This window comes from Coregonus lavaretus (assembly GCF_964263955.1).
Source record: "Coregonus lavaretus genome assembly, chromosome: 23".
NCBI classification, from domain to species: domain Eukaryota; kingdom Metazoa; phylum Chordata; class Actinopteri; order Salmoniformes; family Salmonidae; genus Coregonus; species Coregonus lavaretus.
Window position 1 is genome coordinate 9146348 of NC_140010.1, and position 19028 is coordinate 9165375.

Here is a 19028-nt window from a genome sequence, read left to right on the forward strand (position 1 = left end):
GGTTTTACAGTGTATTGTGATATAATGGTACAACATGCCAATACTAGTACTACTGTCTGAGTATACTGTATATCACAATTCAAAAGCAGCACCTGAAACACTACACCTGCGCATGTCACCAGCCTACACCTGGCCCTAGACACTGGTCTTCGGTCAGTTTTGCAATTTTCCCACTAATTAATATGGAGAGGTTTTGGGTGGATAAACTGATTCCAGATCTGCGGCTATGGGAAAACTCCCATCAGCCCTGTTTCCTGGTGGACTGCCACGTAACAACACAAGCGCTCAGCTGGTACTGCAGGCTACCGTAGTGGAGTTGGAGCTAGCCAGCTAGCAAAATTACCGGAGTAGAAAAATATCTAGCATTAAATCCTAACTACGATATAAACCAGCCGTGTCATGGGGGGATCGCAGAGTGTCGAGATACCGGGAGGAGGATCCGAAGGTTACCATGTTCTTCGGGTATGTGTTTGTTTTTCTTTTTGACGTCCACAAAATAATGTTAGCTATCTGGCTAGCTAACGTTAGCATCCGCAGGAGTGGTCCCTCAGCAGGACCTAATTGTGGCCTCACGGTCAAATAGAGGCTGGGGATCACATTCCGGCCTACATGTAGCTAATGTTAATAAGCAGTGTTAACGCTACTTTCCCCAGCATTTGCTACAGTTCCATTGTGGAATTGTCCAAGTTAAACGTTTGCATGTATCATTTTACATGCAGCTTTGAAAGGTATATGCGTTTTATTGGTTGCATGTATTGTTTGGCAAGTACGGTTAACTGTCAAAACAACCAGGCAGTTAGCATTAATGTCGTTTAAATGAGTTAGCCAGCTCAATGCTAGCTAGTTGTCAAAATATTGCCGCGTTACTGACAGAATCCTCAACATCACAGAGTCATGTCTTTGTTCTACACATTTGTCCCACCACCTGAATGTCTCATTGCTCCCTAAATGTATAGACCTCCATCTTAAATATGTTGATGTGACAAGGATCTTGAGACAGACAGGTAGCCAACCTTCTGGTATTACAGGCGTAGCTTGTAATACCTGTTTCATTCAAAGGCTACTGCTAAAATTTCAAAGATTATGTGCAACGCCATAACCTTTGCCAAGAAGACTGGATCTCATGGCACAGGCAGTAGTGTGAATACCCTGTAACTTCCATGGTCCTTGTTCAAGCCTTGCTCCAGCTGCTCCCCTTCAATCACAAAATACAGTTGTTACAAGTCATGTCTCCTCTCTCTTCTGCTCAGGTTCAGGAGAATTCTCCAGGACACCGGGCAGGACTGGAGCCTTTCTTTGACTTCATCGTCTCCATCAACAACGAAAGACTGGTAAGCAAAGACATGCTGTTGAATCGGTATGTTCAACACACACTTACTACATGCACATACACAAACTCCCACTGACAGTGAGGATGCTGGCTTATATTGTATAGCTCTAATGAATGTCCATTCTACTTATTCTAATTATATAATTTACCCTGTCTGTGTTTCAGAACAAGGACAATGACACTCTGAAGGACCTGTTGAAGGCCAGTGTGGAGAAGCCGGTTAGAATGCTGGTCTACTCCTCTAAGACCCTGGAGCTCAGGGAGTCCACAGTCACCCCTAGCAACCTCTGGGGTGGCCAGGGCCTGCTGGGTGTCTCCATACGCTTCTGCAGCTTCGAGGGAGCCAATGAGAACATCTGGCATGTGCTGGTGAGTAGCCAGTAGCCAATAGGTGTGCCCAATTTAGCTCGCCCCAGTGTACTGATATAAGGTGATTAACCAAGGGTCTCTCTCTTTCTCAGGAGGTGGAGCCTAACTCTCCGGCAGCCCTGGCTGGCTTGCGGCCCCACACTGATTACATCATAGGAGCCGACACCGTTATGAACGAGGTGCGCACATACTGACACTACTACACCATGCATTCTACTCTAGGAGTTAAGACTGGGAGCTTCACAAAATAGCCAATCAAAGCATTTGGATACGAGTCATTGAAGTTGATCGCTATCTCTTCCACCTCTCTTCCTCCCCCTCAGTCGGAGGACCTGTTTTCTCTGATAGAGACCCATGAGGGGAAGGGATTGAAGCTATATGTCTATAACACAGACACAGACAACTGCAGAGAGGTGGTCATCACCCCCAACAGTTCCTGGGGAGGGGATGGCAGGTAACCAACATACAATACACATGCCACACACACACATCTCAGTCTGACGAGTGACATCACACTAATGCTATCTCCTGTTCCCCTGTTCTAGTCTGGGATGTGGGATCGGATACGGATACCTGCACAGAATTCCCACCCGGCCATTTGAAGAAGGGAAGAAGATTAGTTTTCCGGGTCACATTCCCAGTGGTGAGCCCATCAGCCCGCTCAAGGATGGATTTACTGAGGTTAGTATTGACCCAGAACTCGACCAAAACAGAGCCAGAATCACAACGGCTATAACTGCATGGACAGTCAGTGGACACTGTCACTTTATGCTCTTTTGTAATCCTTCTACAATGACATACACTGAGTGTACAAAACATTAAGAACTCTTTCCATGACATAGACAGACCAGGTGAATCCAGGTGAAAGCTATGGTCCTTTATTGATGCCACTTGTTAAATCCACTTCAATAAGTGCAGATGAAGGGGAGGAGACAGGTTATAGAAGGATTTTTAAGCCTTGAGACATATATTGTGTATGTGTGCCATTCAGAGGGGGACTGGGCAAGACAAAATATTTAAGTGCCTTTGAACGGGTTATGGTAGTAGGTGCCAGGTGCACCGATTAGTGTCAAGAACTGCAATGCTACTGGGTTTTTCACACCAACTTGACACAACTGTGGGAAGCATTGGCGTCAACATGGGCAGAGCATCCCTGTGGAACGCTTTCGACACCTTGTAGAGTCCATGCCCTGACGAATTTAGGCTGTTCTGAGGGCAAAAGGAGGAGGAGGTGGTGCCACTCAATATTACGAAGGTGTTCTTAATGTTTTGTCCTCTCAGTATTTATTGGGCAGTATGTATAGCTTTAGTCTCAGACTCATAATAGTAGTCCATCGATTTTTAAAGTGTCCTCTACTTATTTGCGTGTTTTTCCCCACTCTTGGTTCAATGCCTCCCCTCCACCCTGTCGTCAGGGCAAGGTTATGAGCTATGAGAGGCTCATTATGTATGTATGACTGTCCCTCCCAGTGCAGACAGGCGAGACAGAGATGAAAGGTGTTCATTAGAATTGTGAATTACTCGTTTAAATGCACTTGACCTTACCAGTTCATCAGCCACCCCTCTCATCTTTCTCTATTCCTCACTCCCTCTCCATCTCTCTTTTTCTGCCTTATTTCTCCCTCCCACTCAGGTTCAGCTCTCTGCTGTAACCCCACCCCCTGCTGTGCCTTCCGTCCCCACGGGGTTAGAACATTCGCTGTCCAGCCTGTCAATCAACTCAACCCCGCCCACCACCACGAGTGAGCTTCAGACAGGTATTGAATCTCTCTTTGTCTTCTCGCTCTCAACATAAAATGGTTTCAAAGTGTTATGAAATGTCTGGAATGGAATGTGGCACCAGGGTTAGACCAATCATTTTTAACATGGTCCAGATGGCCTCCCCGCCCCCATTAAACTCCCACTGGAAATGAATGATCGCAGTTGAAATGCTACAGATGGTCTAAAAGAGGGATGCACAGACTTTATTTGCTTGAGGGCTACATATTTTTCCCTCATCAATCTACACACAATACCCCATAACGATGTAAATATCACATTTACATAAGTATTCAGACCCTTTACTCAGTACTTTGTTGAAGCACCTTTGGCAGCAATTACAGCCTCAAGTCTTCTTGGGTATGATGCTACAAGCTTGGCACACCTGTATTTGGGGAGTTTCTCCCATTCTTCTCTGCAGATCCTCTCAAGCTCTGTCAGGTTGGATGTGGAGCGTCGCTGCACAGCTATTTTTAGGTCTCTCCAGAGATGTTCAAGTCTGGGCTCTGGCTGGGCCACTCAAGGACATTCCGAGACTTGTCCCGAAGCCACTCCTGCGTTGTCTTGGCTGTGTGCTTAGGGTCGTTGTCCTGTTGGAAGGTGAACCTTCGCCCCAGTCTGAGGTCCTGAGCGCTCTGGAACAAGTTTTCATCAAGGATCTCATGACTGTAAGTCGCTTTGGATAAAAGCGTCTGCTAAATGGCATATTATTATTATTATTATGATTATCTCTCTGTACTTTGCTGTGTTCATCTTTCCCTCAATCCTGACTAGTCTCCCAGTCCCTGCAGCTAAAAAACATCCCCACAGCATGATGCTGCCACCACCATGCTTCACCGTAGGGATAGTGCCAGGTTTACTCCAGACGTGACGCTTGGCATTCAGGCCAAAGAGTTCAATCTTGGTTTCATCAGACCAGAGAATCTGGTTTCTCATGGTCTGAGAGTCCTTTAGGTGCCTTTTGGCAAACTCCAAGGGGGTTGTCATGTGCCTTTTACTGAGGAGTGGCTTCCGTCTGGCCACTCTACCATAAAGGCCTGATTGGTGGAGTGCTGCAGAGATGGTTGTCCTTCTGGATGGTTCTCGCATCTCCACAGAGGAACTCTGGAGCTCTTTCAGAATGACCATCGGGTTATTGGTCACCTCCCTGACCAAGGCCCTTCTCCCGCGATTGCTCAGTTTGGCCGGGCGGCCAGCTCTAGGAAGAGTCTTGGTGGTTACAAACTCTTCCGTTTAAGAATGATGGAGGCCACTGTGTTCCTGGGGACCTTCAATGCTGCAGAAATGTTTTGGTACCCTTCCCCAGATCTGTGCCTCGACACAATCCTGTCTCTGAGCTCTACGGACAATTTCCTTCATCCTCATGGCTTGGTTTTTGCTCTGACATGCACTGTCAACTGTGGGACCTTATATAGACAGGTGTGTGCCTTTCCAAATCATGTCCAATCAATTGAATTTGCCACAGGTAGACTCCAATCAAGTTGTTGAAACATCTCAAGGATGATCAATGGAAACAGGATGCACCTGAGCTAAATTTCGAGTTTCATAGCAAAGGGTCTGAGTACTTATGTAAATAAGGTATTTCTGTTTTTAATTTGTAATACATTTGCTAAATATTCTCAACCTGTTTTCGCTTTGTAATTCTGGGGTACTGTTTGTAGATTGATGAGTAAAAAAATTAATTTGATCCATTTTAGAATAAGGCTGTAACGTAACAAAGTGGAGAAGGTTAAGGGGTCTGAATACTTTTCGAATGCACTGTAGGTCCATTATAATTTCTTCATACTTTCTATCTAGTTTTAGACAGTGTGGCCTGGAGTATTGTTTAAAACCCAAAATAATAATGTATTTATTTATGAATGTATCTACTCAAACCTCCTGTGGGCGCCCACGGGACGTAGTTTGCCCATCCCTGGTCTAAAAGATCATACTCTCTCTCTTTCTTTCTTTTCCAGGTCTCCCCACTGTTCCCCTGATTCCCACCTCCCTTAGCCCCCTAAACCCAGCCTCCACGACCTTCAACCCTGCCACCACGCTACCAGGTCAGCACACGCCTCTCTTCAGAATGATATTTGAAGATCGAATTGAAACTACCAAATCTTACACAATACCTTTTCTACACTGAATAAGTATACTTTTATTTGTGTGCTGTTGTAGGTCTGTTGCCTCTCCCGGGTGGCCTGCCCCCATTCCCAAACCTCCCTAATCTCAACCTCACCGCGCTGCCAGACCTCAGTGCTGTATCGCTAGCAGGTAAAGCGGGCTACCGCCACCTGGAATAGCAGGTTTATACAGCTAGCAGCTAATGCTAACAGTGGGTTTCCACCCCCAGGCATGATGTATTATGTACCAGTGTGATTATTCCTGTGATCAACTACAGATCTCTCTCTTCTTCTCTCTCACCTGCCCCCTCCTCCCCCTCCATTGCAGGATTCCCTCCACTCGCACCCTTCCCTCCTCTGAACCTGCCAGGTCTAGCCCCCCTCCCCCCCCTGCCCGCCATGCTGTCCCTTCCCCCTGTCAACGTCTCCTCCTTCACCCCCCTCACCCTTCCCACAGTCACCCCCACCCCAGAGCAGCAGACCCTCCCTGATGCCACAGCTCCCTCTTCTGCCACCACAGAACCAGCTGTCGCCTCAGAGACCACGGAATCAAAGGCTGCCACGGAGACGTCGTCGTAACACAGGAAGTCTCATACCCAGAATCAAACCTGTCGGTTTCTCTCCCTCTCTCTCATTCTCTTTCTCTCTCATATTTATTTAGCCAGGAGGGACAGAATAATTTTCAGCGGTGAGGCTGGTGCAGTCAGTTGGAAACATGGAGCAGAGGAATAAACGATGGACAGATCAGTTGAAGGAATAAAGCAGTGGCTGAGTGGCTAGAAGCAGTGTAGCCCTGCCAGCCTGTCTGTCCCACACTGCCTTAGTTTCATTCAAAATTCAAATGATCTTCCGCACCCTTTAGTAAACACAGACATCTCTTAGCTAGATATTCCTTTATATATAATTTTTTTGTTCAATTGCTTTATGGTTGTTTCTGTTAAAGAATGACATTTGCATTATTTTGCACCATATTTTGTGTTTAGAAATGATTAGGCATGTTTGTCCCTATGTACTGTGTCTCTCCATGCACCGTTTGTTTATAACAGAACTCTATAGCCTACCCTTAAACGCTGTGTGAGGGCAGTAGTCACTAGATGGCCACGCCAGAGGGGACCAAAATGGGGAGGGATATCGTCAGAACTATTAACTATTTGTGGCTGGGATAGGGTTTGTGGTAAATATCGTATTGGGGGTTAGACAGCGCTGCCTGTAGTGCCATCTTCTGGCATGGTCGGATGAAGACGTGGGAAATGAAAGGCGCAGTGAGGCTTTTCAACTACACGAGGGCGCTGTGTTACAACTTTATGAAAACACCCTGTATACATACTCGAGCAATAAAGGCGATGGAATTTTAAACTACTTTTTAGTCCTGCGTGTTTTTATATTATTTCAAAATATATGCACTTTCGTTGCCTTCAAAAAGGTATAGGTTGTTAATAGAATAGCCTACTTGTTTTAAGTTTTTACCTTGCATATTTCATTATCCTGCTTAAAATGTAAGAATGTCCAGACAGAGCAAGCGTATTAGAATAATTATAGCCTAAAACCCTCACCAAGAAAGCAAGAAGCTATCTGTACTATTGCGAGCCAACCTAGCGCACCAATTCACCTGTGCGTTCGGTTGGGTGTTACGCACCGCAAGGGGAGTTACGTCGGCTAGGGTTAGTGAGAAACAGGAAAAAACGCAACACAACATGGCTTACAGTAGAGTAGTACAATAGCACATCAATAGACATTTGTTATTGAGAGAGAACTGGGAGATGAGTGGTCGCGAGCGCAGCAGAAACCGAACCAGGTCGTTGGATTCGGACCTTGAGTCACGTGCGTCCCAAACAGGTTTGAAAACATTGATTTGGAGCTCACTCTGCTGTGGTGGGACTCGCACGGGTACCTAGGATACAGCTTTGGAAGATTTTATTTGGATAAGAAAGCTGTGATTAAAGTTAAGTTCACTAAAACCATGTCAAACTGGTAAAGTAGCCTGCATTATATATCTAGTTTTTTAAATGTTTTTATAGTGACACCTGTGATAGGGGCAATTTGTGTAGGCTATTCATTTGTAGGCTATTTGTGTGTTGTCGTACACGTTTGCTGTGCTGAAATAACTGCCACAAAACCACTGAATAAAGGTAATAAAGTGCTAGACAGTTTTCTACTACTGTAGTATTTCTGCCTTCTTCCTAAACCAAGAGGGCAGTTCGGCAGGGGGTCTTGAGGAGGACAAGGAGGTCGCCTCGCAGGCTGTCCTGTTCTTCATCAACGGCTCGAGGAGAGGTGCAGTGCACCTATGCTCGAGGATAGCCGAGATACTGCGCGAGAATCAACGGTGAGACCCAAAAGAGGACCATAGGCCTGTTGTATCAAACAAATTCCCACTGTCACATGCTTGATTCACACCAATTTTCAGCTGCCCCCTCTCTGTGAAAGTTAACCATTCACTGTTTCGGTTGAGTTTGTCTGACCTTTGCTTAACTCTGCTGTGTGTGTGTGCGCCTCATCTCTTATCTTACAGTCTGCACAGGACCGTAGAGGTCCAGAGAGTCCGAATAGAGGAGCTGATGTGCTCGCTGTCCACTGCTCCAGCTGCACCCGTGGGTCCCTCAGATTCCAACAGATCCCAGACCAGCTCCACCTCACTCCCAGACACCAGCCCCTCCTCTCCCCTCTCCTGCCTTCCCTCCATCTCTCTCGCCTCCTCCTCCCCCTACCTCCCCTCTACCCCAGCCAGTGTCTCCCCCAGTGTGTCCTCCTTCTACAGCTCTGGGAGGGGCAGCCTGTGCTCTAGCGTCACACCCCCGTGCCTCCCCCCTCTGGTCCCCCTTCACACCCTCACCCCTCAGAGGAGACAGGTATGTATGACACACACACACACACATTCTCTCTCTCTGTCACAAGTCAACACTCACGTAAACGTATACACACAAACAACCCCTCTCTCTCTCTGTGTGTCAGACACCAGCTCTGCCCTGTGTGGAAGAGTATGAGAGGGAGGATCCAGGAGAAGATGAGTGGAGAGGAAAGGAAGGCAGGAGAGGAGAAGGGAGGGGGAGAAAGAGAGGGGGAGGAAGGAGACAAGAAGAGAACAACAGTCTTATTCTGCCCTGTGTGGAAGAGGCTCTGGGGTCACAACCCCTCCCCATCATGCCTCACTCCCCCCAGCGTGACCGCACAGCCAGAGAAAGAGGTGAGTCAATCATTTGACATAATGAAGCAGTGCTTTGAATTGGAATGTCTGTTTTATTCATGTGATTGTGACAAAGGAGAATGTGAAGCTACAGTCTGTCTTTGCTGTGTGCTCACCATGTCAGGACAATGTGTGTGTGTGTGTGTGTGTGTTTCAGTCAGGAGGAGAGAGAAGGGCAACCTGCCGTCTGAGCAGTGTGGACAGACTTCGGACCGAAAACACACGCTGAAGGTTGGACCTCATTATCATACTTCACAATGGACACATGAGGATGTCACAGCCTTTATGATGAGCTGTTATTGTGGTTGTTGTTTGTTGTTTGTGAGCAGAAAAGAGAGAAAGTCCTAAGGAGAAGTGCCTCATGTGGACCTCTGAGGGGAGAGATGGGGGAGACGAAAGAGGAGGAGGAGGAGGAGGAGGAGGAGGAGGAGGAGAGGTGTCTAGCCTCGTCCACAGTCCCAGCAGCAGGAGGAGGAGGAGGGCTGGACCCCAGGGCATTAACCACCACGTACACTTCTATTCTGGCTTTAGTTTCTATTCTGTTTATTACCTGTTTATTACTGTATTATACTGTATTTGACTCATTTCACAATAATTGTGATTTATAGAACTTGATAACTGTGTATGTGTGTTTGTGCATGCATGTGCATATTAGGAAGAAGCACCGTCTGTGTGTGAATGACCGTGTAGTGCTGGAGAGAAGGAGGAGAGGAGAGGAGAGGAGAAGAGGAGCTGTGAGGTTTATCGGACCACTGGATAACACTGACGCTACAGACATCTATATCGGAGTGGAATTGGACACAGCCAGTGAGTTTGTGTGTGTGCGTGCGTGTGACCGTGTGTGGTTATGATGTGTGTGAATGTCTGTCATTCTCATCACCATGACAACCGTGACAGTAACACCAAAGATACTGGTAAATAAGGCCTGGATTCAATCAGATCGAGCATTAACCAGCATTAACCAGCATTGGCGTTGGAGGTCTAACTGTGGTATGAGCTGACATATCGGTGAGCGGCTGCTCTTGTGTCACAAATCACTACCTTTCTTATTGTCCCTACTGCATCAGTTCAAAACGGTGCTAGAAAGTGTAATCTCTATCCATGTTAGAAATAATTATGAGCAAATGTATGTTAGGCTAATGCATGTTTTCATGCACCCTAGACCTACTGCAATTTGCATACCGCCCCAATAGATCCACGGATGATGTAATAGCCATTGCACTGTACACTGCCATATCCCATTTGGACAAGAGGAATACCTATGTAAGAATGCTGTTCATTGACTATAGCTCAGCCTTCAACAGCATAGTACCCTCCAAGCTCATCATTAACCTCAGGGCCCTGGGTCTGAAACCCACCTGTGCAACAGGGTCCTGGACTTCCTGACGTGCCGACCCCAAGTGGTGAAGGTAGGAAACAACACCTCCAGTATACAGATCCTCAACACAGGGGCCCCCTCCTGTACCTTCTGTTCACCAATGACTGTGTGGCTACACAGGCCTCCAACTCAATCATCAAGTTTGCAGACGACAGTGGTAGGCCTGATTACCAACAACAACGAGATGGCCTACAGAGAGGAGGTGAGGGCCCTGGCGGAGTGGTGCCAGGAATATAACCTCTCCCTCAACGTCAACAAAACAAAGGAGCTGATTGTGGACTTCAGGAGACAGCAGAGGGAGCGCGCCCCCATCCATATTGACGAGACCGCAGTGGAGAAGGTGAAAAGCTTCAAGTTCCTCGGCGTACACATCACTGACAATCTGAAATGGTCCCTTCACACAGACAGTGTGGTGAAGGAGGCGCAAGGAGGCTGAAGAAATTCGGCTTGGCCCCTAAGACCATCACAAACTTTTACAGATGCACCATTGAGAGCATCCTGTCGGGCTGTATCACCGCCTGGTAAGGCAACTGCACCGTGCTGAACCGCAGGGCTCTCCAGAGGGTGGTTCGGTCTGCCCAATGCATCACCGGGGGGCACACTGCCTGCCCTCCAGGACATCTACAGCACCCGGTGTCACAGGAAGGTCAAAAAGATAATCAAGGACCTGAGCCATAGCCTGTTTGCCCCGCTACCACCCAGAAGGCGAGGTCAGTACATGTGCATCAAAGCTGGTACCAAGAGATTGAAAAACAGCTTTTATCTCAAGGCCATCATACTGTTAAATCGTTATCACTAGCCGGCCTCCACCCTGTACCCTGCCCTGAAGTTAGTCACTGTCACTAGCCGGCTTCCACCCGCTTACTCAACCCTGCACCTTAGAGAATGCTACCCAGTATACATAGACATGGAACACTGGTCACTTTAATAATGGAACACTGGTCACTTTAATAATGTTTACAAACTGTTTTACCCATTTCATATGTACACTACCGTTCAAAAGTTTGGGGTCCATGAAAACATACATGAAATTAGTTTGAATAGGAAGTATAGCAAAATTAATAGGAAATGTAGTCATTGACAAGGTCAGAAATAATTATTTTTAATTGAAATAATAATTGTGTCCTTCAAACTTTGCTTTTCGTCAAAGAATCCTCCATTTGCAGCAATTACAGCCTTGCAGACCTTTGGCATTCTAGTTGTCAATTTGTTGAGGTAATCTGATGAGATTTCACCCCATGCTTCCTGAAGCACCTCCCGCAAGTTGGATTGGCTTTATGGGCAAGCTGCTCCCACAACAGCTCAATAGGGTTGAGATCCGGTGACTGTGCTGGCCACTCCATTATAGACAGAATACCAGCTGACTGCTTCTTCCCTAAATAGTTATTGCATAGTTTGGAGCTGTGCTTTGGGTCATTGTCCTGTTGTAGGAGGAAATTGGCTCCAATGAAGCGCTGTCCACAGGGTATGGCATGGCGTTGCAAAATGGAGTGATAGCCTTCCTTCTTCAAGATCCCTTTTACCCTGTACAAAACTCCCACTTTATCACCACCAAAGCACCCCCAGACCATCACATTGCCCCCACCATGCTTGACAGATGGCATCAAGCACTCCTACAGCATCTTTTCATTTGGTCTGCGTCTCACAAATTTTCTTCTTTGTGATCCGAACACCTCAAACTTCGATTTGTCTGTCCATATATTCCTCTGTCCAGTGTCTGTATTCTTTTGCTTTTTCTATGGCTTTTTCTTTGCAACTCTGCCTAGAAGGTCAACATCCCGGAGTCGCTTCTTCACTGTTGACGTTGACTGGTGTTTTGCGGGTACTATTTAATGAAGCTGCCAGTTGAGGACCTGTGAGGCGTCTGTTTCTCAAACTAGACACGCTAATGTATTTGTCCTCTTGCTCAGTTGTGCACCGGGGCCTCCCACTCCTCTTTCTATTCTGGTTAGAGCCAGTTTGCGCTGTTCTGTGAAGGGAGTAGTACACAGCGTTGTACGAGCTCTTCAGTTTCTTGGCAGTTTCTCGCATGGAATAGCCTTAATTTCTCAGAACAAGAATAGACTGACGAGTTTGAGATGAAAGTTCTTTGTTTCTGGCCATTTTGAGCCTGTAATCAAACCCACAATTGCTGATGCTTCAGATACTCAACTAGTCTCAAGAAGGTTTTATTGGTTCTTTAATCAGCACAACAGTTTTCAGCTGTGCGAACATAATTGCAAAAGGGTTTTCTAATGATCAATTAGCCTTTTAAAATGATCAACTTGGATTAGCAAACACAACGTGCCATTGGAACACAGGACTGATGGTTGCTGATAATGGGCCTCTGTACGCCTATGTAGATATTCCATTAAAAATCAGCAGTTTCCAGCTACAATAGCATTTACAACATTAACAATGTCTACACTTTATTTCTGATCAATTTGATGTTATTTTAATGGACAAAAAAAAGTGCTTTTCTTTCGTAAAAAATGACATTTCTAAGTGACCCCAAACTTTTGAATGGTAGTGTATATACTGTATTCTAGTCAAGGCCATCCTATTCAACTATTGCTGTACATATACTATTCTATCCATGTATTCTTCAAATATACTACATATTCTATCCACATACTGTCCGTAATGTCTATACACACACCACACACACACACACACAGTCAAAAGTTTGGACACACCTACTCATTCAAGGGTTTTTCTTTATTTTTTACATTGTAGAATAATAGTGAAGATATCAAAACAATGAAATAACACATATGGAATCATATAGTAACCAAAAAAGTGTTAAACAAATCAAAATATATTTAATATTTGAGATTCTTCAAAGTAGCCACCCTTTGCCATGATGACAGCTTTGCACACTCTTGGCATTCTCTCAACCAGCTTCACGAGGTAGTCACCTGGAATGCATTTCAATTAACAGGTTGTGTTGCGACAAGGTAGGGGTGGTATACAGAAGATAGGCCTATTTGGTAAAAGACCAAGTCCATATTATGGCAAGAATAGCTCAAATAAGCAAAGAGAAATTACACTCCATCATTACTTTAAGACATGAAGGTCAGTCAATTTGGAAAATGTCAACTTTCAGTTTCTTCAAGTGCAGTCGCAAAAACCATCAAGTGCTATGATGAAACTGGCTCTCATGAGGACCGCCACAAAAAACGAAGACCCAGAGTTAACTCTGCTGCAGAGGATAAGTTCATTAGAGTTTACTGCACCTCAGATTGCAGCCCAAATAAATGCTTCACAGAGTTCAAGTAACAGACACATCTCAACATCAACTGTTTAGAGGAGACTGCGTGAATCAGGCCTTCATGGTAGAATTGCTGCAAAGAAACCACTACTAAAGGACACCAATAAGAAGAAGAGACTTGCTTGGGCCAAGAAACACGAGCAATGGACATTAGACCGGTGGAAATCTGTCCTTTGATCTGATGAGTCCATATTTGAGATTTTTGGTTCCAACCGCAGTTTCATTGTGAGACGCAGAGTAGGTGAAAAGATGATCTCCGCATGTGTGGTTCCCACCGTGAAGCATGGAGGAGGAGGTGTGATGGTGTGGGGGTTCTTTGCTGGTGACACTATCAGTGATTTATTTAGAATTCAAGACACACTTAACCAGCATGGCTACCACAGCATTCTTCAGTGATACGCCATCCCATCTGGTTTGGGCTTAGTGGGACTATCATTTGTTTTTCAACAGGACAATGACCCAACACACCTCCAGGCTGTGTAAGGGCTATTTGACCAAAAAGGAGAGTGATGGAGTGCTGCATCAGATGACCTGGCCTCCACAATCACCCGACCTCAACCCAATTGAGATGATTTGGGATGAGTTGGACCGCAGAGTGAAGGAAAAGCAGCCAACAAGTGCTCTGCATATGTGGGAACTCCTTCAAGACTGTTGGAAAAGCATTCCAGGTGAAGCTGGTTAAGAGAATACCAAGCGTGTGCATAGCTGTCATCAAGGCAAAGGGTGGCTACTTTGAAGAATCTCAAATATAAAATGTATTTTGATTTGTTTAACACTTTTGTAGAAATTAGTAGAAAATAAAGAAAACCCCTTGAATGAGTAGGTGTGTCCAAACTTTTGACTGCTACTGTGAATATATATTAATACATACTCTGGACTCTGACATTGCTCGTCGTAATATTTCTTAATTACATTTTTTACTTTTAGATTTGTGTGTATTGTTAGATATTACTGCACTGTTGGAGCTTGGAACACAAGCAATTCGCTACACCCGCAATAACATCTGCTAAATATGTGCATGTGACCAATAACATTTGATTTGATGTTCATTTGGATGGGGGGATTTATGGCTATCAGTCAAATTTGAGTGTTTGAACTTCATGAACTTCTAACGTGGCTGTATGGGATTTGTCGGATTATAATCTGTGGTTTTCGTGGCATTCCAACGGCAGTGTCCGTGATAAGGTACCGCAACGAGCTGCTTGTGGATTTGACAGCTCTAACACAGTTCCACCTCCGACACCGCCAAAACAACGCTATGTGGATGTCAATCTGATTTAACCTAGCCCTAACCAAATATTTATCATCAGCGCCGTTTCCAATGGGAGCAAATGAAGCATAGTGGGCAGAACAAGCAAGGAGGTGGGCAGAGCCAAGTATGAGCGAGATCCTATTGGCGTATTTTAGCATGTATTTGCATATTTCCATTAGGGAACGCCTACTTTGAAGTGCGGGTGTGCAATAACTAAATTCACCCTTGCACTCCTAAACAGCACAATTTTCAGAAACTTTGGCAAAGTCTACAAAACTTAGTGCACTCAGTTTGTAACAGATTCTAGTTTTGGAAACAGAAAACTTTGAGATGGAATGTTTCATCGATGATAAAATGTGCACGTCGGCCAAGTTTCATCTAGCTCCATCTCCTCCCACTTCCCGCCACTGGACTTCCTCTCATCACAATATTTGGTGGTGAGTGGAGGTTGTAAACATATGCTTCAGATGTATACCCCTTGTGATGTGTCTGGGTTTCCCCTTTTGTCTGGGGTAGCACCCAGGGCTGGCTCTAGCCTTTTGGGGGCCCTAAGCGAGATTTGGTTTGCCCCCACCACCGCGCGGGCAAAACATTTTAGTGGCGCTCCCCTCTTGACAGTGGAGAGAAATGTACCTTTTAAAGTGAATTAATTCATTTTGCCATGGGGCTGAGGGAAAAAAGGTGCATTTTTACAGCTAATTTCCTGCAATTCAACCCATTTAGACATGGGGTGGAGAGATTATATTTTCTGTTTTAAAGCTAATTTCCTGCAATTCTACACAGTTTGCCATGACTTATGCCATGTTAATGATACACTATATATACAAAGGTATGTGGACACACTTGGCTATTTCAGCCACACCCATTGCTGACAGGTGTATAAAATCGAGCACACAGCCATCCAATCTCCATAGACAAACATTGGCAGTAGAATGGCCTTACTGAAGAGCTCAGTGACTTTCAACATGGCACCGTCATAAGATGCCACCTTTCCAACAAGTCAGTTTGTCAAATTTCTGCCCTGCTAGAGCTTCCCCGGTCAACTGTAAGTGCTGTTATTGTGAAGTGGAAACGTCTAGGAGCAACAATGTCTCAGCCATGAAGTGGTAGGCCACAGAAGCTCACAGAACAGGACCGTCGAGGGATGAAGCATGTAAAAATCGTCTGTTCTCGGTTGCAACACTCACTACCGAGTTCCGAACTGCCTTTGGAAGCAACGTCGGCACAAGAACTGTTCGTCGGGAGCTTCATGAAATGGGTTTCCATGGCTGAGCAGCCGCAAACACGCCTAAAATCACCATGCGCAACGCCAAGTGTTGGCTGGAGCGGTGTAAAACTCGCCGCCATTGGACTCTGGAGCAGTGGAAACTCGTTCTCTGGAGTGATGAATCACGCTTCACCATCTGGCAGTCTGGCGGACAAATCTGGGTTTGGCGGATGCCAGGAGAACGCTACCTGCCCCAATGCATAGTGCCAACTGTAAAGTTTGGTGGAGGAGGAATAATGGTTTGGGCTAGGCCCCTTAGTTCCAGTGAAGGGAAATCTTAACGCTACAGCATACGACATTCTAGACGATTCTGTGCTTCCAACTTTGTGGCAACAGTTTGGGGAAGGCCCTTTCCTGTTTCAGCATGACAATGCCCCGTGCACAAAGCGAGGTCCATACAGAAATGGTTTGTCGAGATTGGTGTGGAAGAACTTTACTGGCCTGCACAGAGCCCTGACCTCAACCCCATTGAACACCTTTGGGATGAATTGGAATGCCGACTGTGAGCCAGGCCTAATCAGCAACATCAGTGCCTGACCTCACTAATGCTCTTGTGGCTGAATGGAAGCAAGTCCCCACAGCAATGTTCCAACATGTAGTGGAAAACCTTGCCAGAAGAGTAGAGGCTGTTATAGCAACAAAGGGGGGACCAACTCCATATTAATGCCCATGATTTTTGAATGAGATGTTCGACGAGCAGGTATCCACATACTTTTGGTCATGTAGTGTATCTGAGTGAGAGTGACTAACAAAATCAATGGGGGCCCCTTGGAGTTCAGGGCCCCTGGGCACGTGCCCTGAGTTCCTGGTCTGTATTCGGCCATGATTACTACAAGTTTAGATAGCTGGCTAGACTAATTTACCAACCTAAAGATTGTTAGCTGACAGGGCTAGTTGAGTGACTTTCAGTGACTGACATAAGAGAAAGATTGCTGATGCACAACCAAATTTCGAACTTGCACCTTGTGTATTCTACTATTTTAACTCTCAACAGTACGTTGAGACCCGGACTGAGCGCCTCATTTTTTAAATAATAATTATATATTTATTTTGGGGGGTTGGGGGGCACCCTAGCGGCCAGGGGCCCTAAGCGACCACTTATGTTGCTTATTCCTGGAGCCGGCCCTGATAATACCTGTTCCTATTAATCTTTAGGTGGAGAAAATGAAGGCAGTCTCCATGGTAACAGGTACTTCAGGTGTGAGCCCAACCATGGAACATTCACCACCATCACAGGGATCAGAAAGGTGAGTGTTCACCACACACACAGGCACACAGTATGTAGAAATGCTTGTACTTAATTAGTTGATTAATTAATCAATGACTAAACTACTAGCAGGCCTACATTAACAGTAAAAGTGACAGTAATAGTGATATTATGCAGTATCATTTCTCCCCACCACAGCTCTCTCGGTCATCCCACTCCTCCAAACCTCCAGAGGAGGATGACTCTAGTGACTCTGGGCCGGGGAGCTCTGCAGTGGCAGTGGGGAGGAGCAGCAGGGGCGTTGGGAGTAGGAGCGGAAAAGGGCTCAGAAGGACCCGGAACCAGATGGACATTAGAGCACAGGTCCATTCAGAGCCAGGAGGACCCAGAGACAAGACTACAGTGGAGAACCCAATCACACACACCCCTGGACTGGCCTGACACTCCTCTCCTAGTCCCTCAATCCACAGCCTTACATTTTCTCCTTTCCCTCCTGAGTACCCCTTGTGATGTGTCTGGGTTTCCCCTTTTGTCTGAGCGTAGACTCACAAGGCAACATGCTGAACAAGCCCTCTTCAATCTTCCTGCGTGTAACCATAGATAGAGGACTCTAGTGCCCAAAAGCCTGCTTTAGCATGTGCAGCGCCATTGAGGACTTTCACCAGTCAACTGGGTGGGACTTCCTATGGGTTAAGGAAGGATCACATAATTCCATCCAGGTCATCAGGAGGGATCAGCCAATGAATTATACTTGAGGAAACAGTTCATAACTCCAGGTGGCAATAAATCTCCAACCTTGGCTTTTTACCTGTTCAAACAACACACTCCAGGTGGCAGTGTGGACCCTTTGTTTGAAGAAGAAAGTTGACTAGTTCAAAATGGAGATGGTGTCAACAGCCCTGCCCGTGCCCTCAGACGCCATACTGGGACAGATAGAATGATGTGATGTTATCCAAGTCTATGGTTGTAACTGACCTCCCAGCCTTTAGACAAATGGCATCTTGTCTGCCATGCTTTCATCGGGTGTCACTGACAACTACTGCATCTGACCGATCCAAGTGTTGGATCAGGAAAAATGTATTATACATAAACCTGTGTGTTGTGTTGTCTGTGGGAGACTGTATGCGCACAAACCAAAGGCGGTGGCCTTGGTAGGACTTGTAAGGCAATCTTTATTGCATATGAATGACAGGACCTGACATTGCCTCCCATTCATTCTCATATCTGACATGTATCTGTCCTGTATGTATCAGATAGTGGTGAAGCCAGTTTACATGGTGTTGATCTACTGTGGCTCCTGCGTTATGGTCTGCTATGATGGTCATACGTAGCCCAATCTGAAATACAAGTGTCGTCTGTTTAAAGCTCCACAGTCTTCCAATATAAAGCATATTGGGTAACACTTGACTTAAAACCCTTTTACATTCTGTACACAACCAATATGCTGTAATGTCAGTCTTATGACAGTGTTATGCAGGCCTTTGACAGACTTCAAATAAAGTGTTACTGAACAGAAGAGAGCCTTCATCAAACTGGGCTTTTCCTTCATATATGTCATGAACAGTTTTATACAACTTTATATATATATATATGACACATGGTTTCCAGACTACTAATAAACATTGCTGTGGTAAAACACTGAAGTTATTGGGTCTCCTGGCATACAGAAGCATTATTCTTCTCACCACAGTGGAGTGTACACTTCAAAGGGCCCCTAAAGAGTAGGCTTTACACTTCAGGGCCCAAGAGTGTTCCTCTTCGCACAGACCTGCACTATCTGTACCTGAGGTAGTTCATACAGATAGATCTTAACTAAAAGCCACATCTATATAGCAGCAAAATAAAAATGTATTTCAGAGCACAAATGAACAAGGAGACATGAGAAACCAAGGGTTGGACTTACTAAACCTTTGCATGTGCTCAACATTTCA

The 19028-nt window shown here is 45.6% G+C and overlaps 2 protein-coding genes across 2 annotated transcripts; both read left to right on the forward strand.

Annotated features, from left to right (window-relative positions):
* The first annotated feature begins 283 nt into the window (after window positions 1-283).
* On the forward strand, window positions 284-6918 carry LOC311099164 (Golgi reassembly-stacking protein 2-like). The gene is made up of 10 exons (XM_084139841.1): window positions 284-462; window positions 1251-1331; window positions 1496-1699; window positions 1792-1878; window positions 2023-2153; window positions 2245-2380; window positions 3333-3456; window positions 5413-5499; window positions 5615-5710; window positions 5888-6918. The coding sequence occupies exons 1-10, from the start codon at window positions 400-402 to the stop codon at window positions 6136-6138; spliced, it is 1260 nt and encodes a 419-aa protein (XP_083995967.1). The 5' UTR covers window positions 284-399; the 3' UTR covers window positions 6139-6918.
* A 601-nt stretch (window positions 6919-7519) lies between these two features.
* On the forward strand, window positions 7520-18729 carry LOC311098858 (uncharacterized protein; the record flags this gene model as incomplete). The annotated part of the gene is made up of 9 exons (XM_084139423.1): window positions 7520-7530; window positions 7724-7885; window positions 8072-8408; window positions 8512-8743; window positions 8901-8974; window positions 9073-9251; window positions 9399-9550; window positions 17046-17137; window positions 17296-18729. 9 exons carry the CDS (start codon window positions 7520-7522, stop codon window positions 17536-17538), a joined length of 1482 nt encoding a protein of 493 aa, XP_083995549.1. The 3' UTR covers window positions 17539-18729.
* Between the last annotated feature and the right edge of the window lie 299 nt (window positions 18730-19028).

What these genes read in the sequence shown, in the direction of transcription:
- LOC311099164 (XM_084139841.1), top strand. Translation starts at nt 400, where the DNA reads ATGGGGGGATCGCAGAGTGTCGAGATACCGGGAGGAGGATCCGAAGGT. An exon ending in AAGGTTACCATGTTCTTCGG is followed by an intron (nt 463 to 1,250) that starts GTATGTGTTTGT and finishes TCTTCTGCTCAG; the next exon opens with GTTCAGGAGAATTCTCCAGG. An exon ending in CAGTGCTGTATCGCTAGCAG is followed by an intron (nt 5,711 to 5,887) that starts GTAAAGCGGGCT and finishes CCTCCATTGCAG; the next exon opens with GATTCCCTCCACTCGCACCC.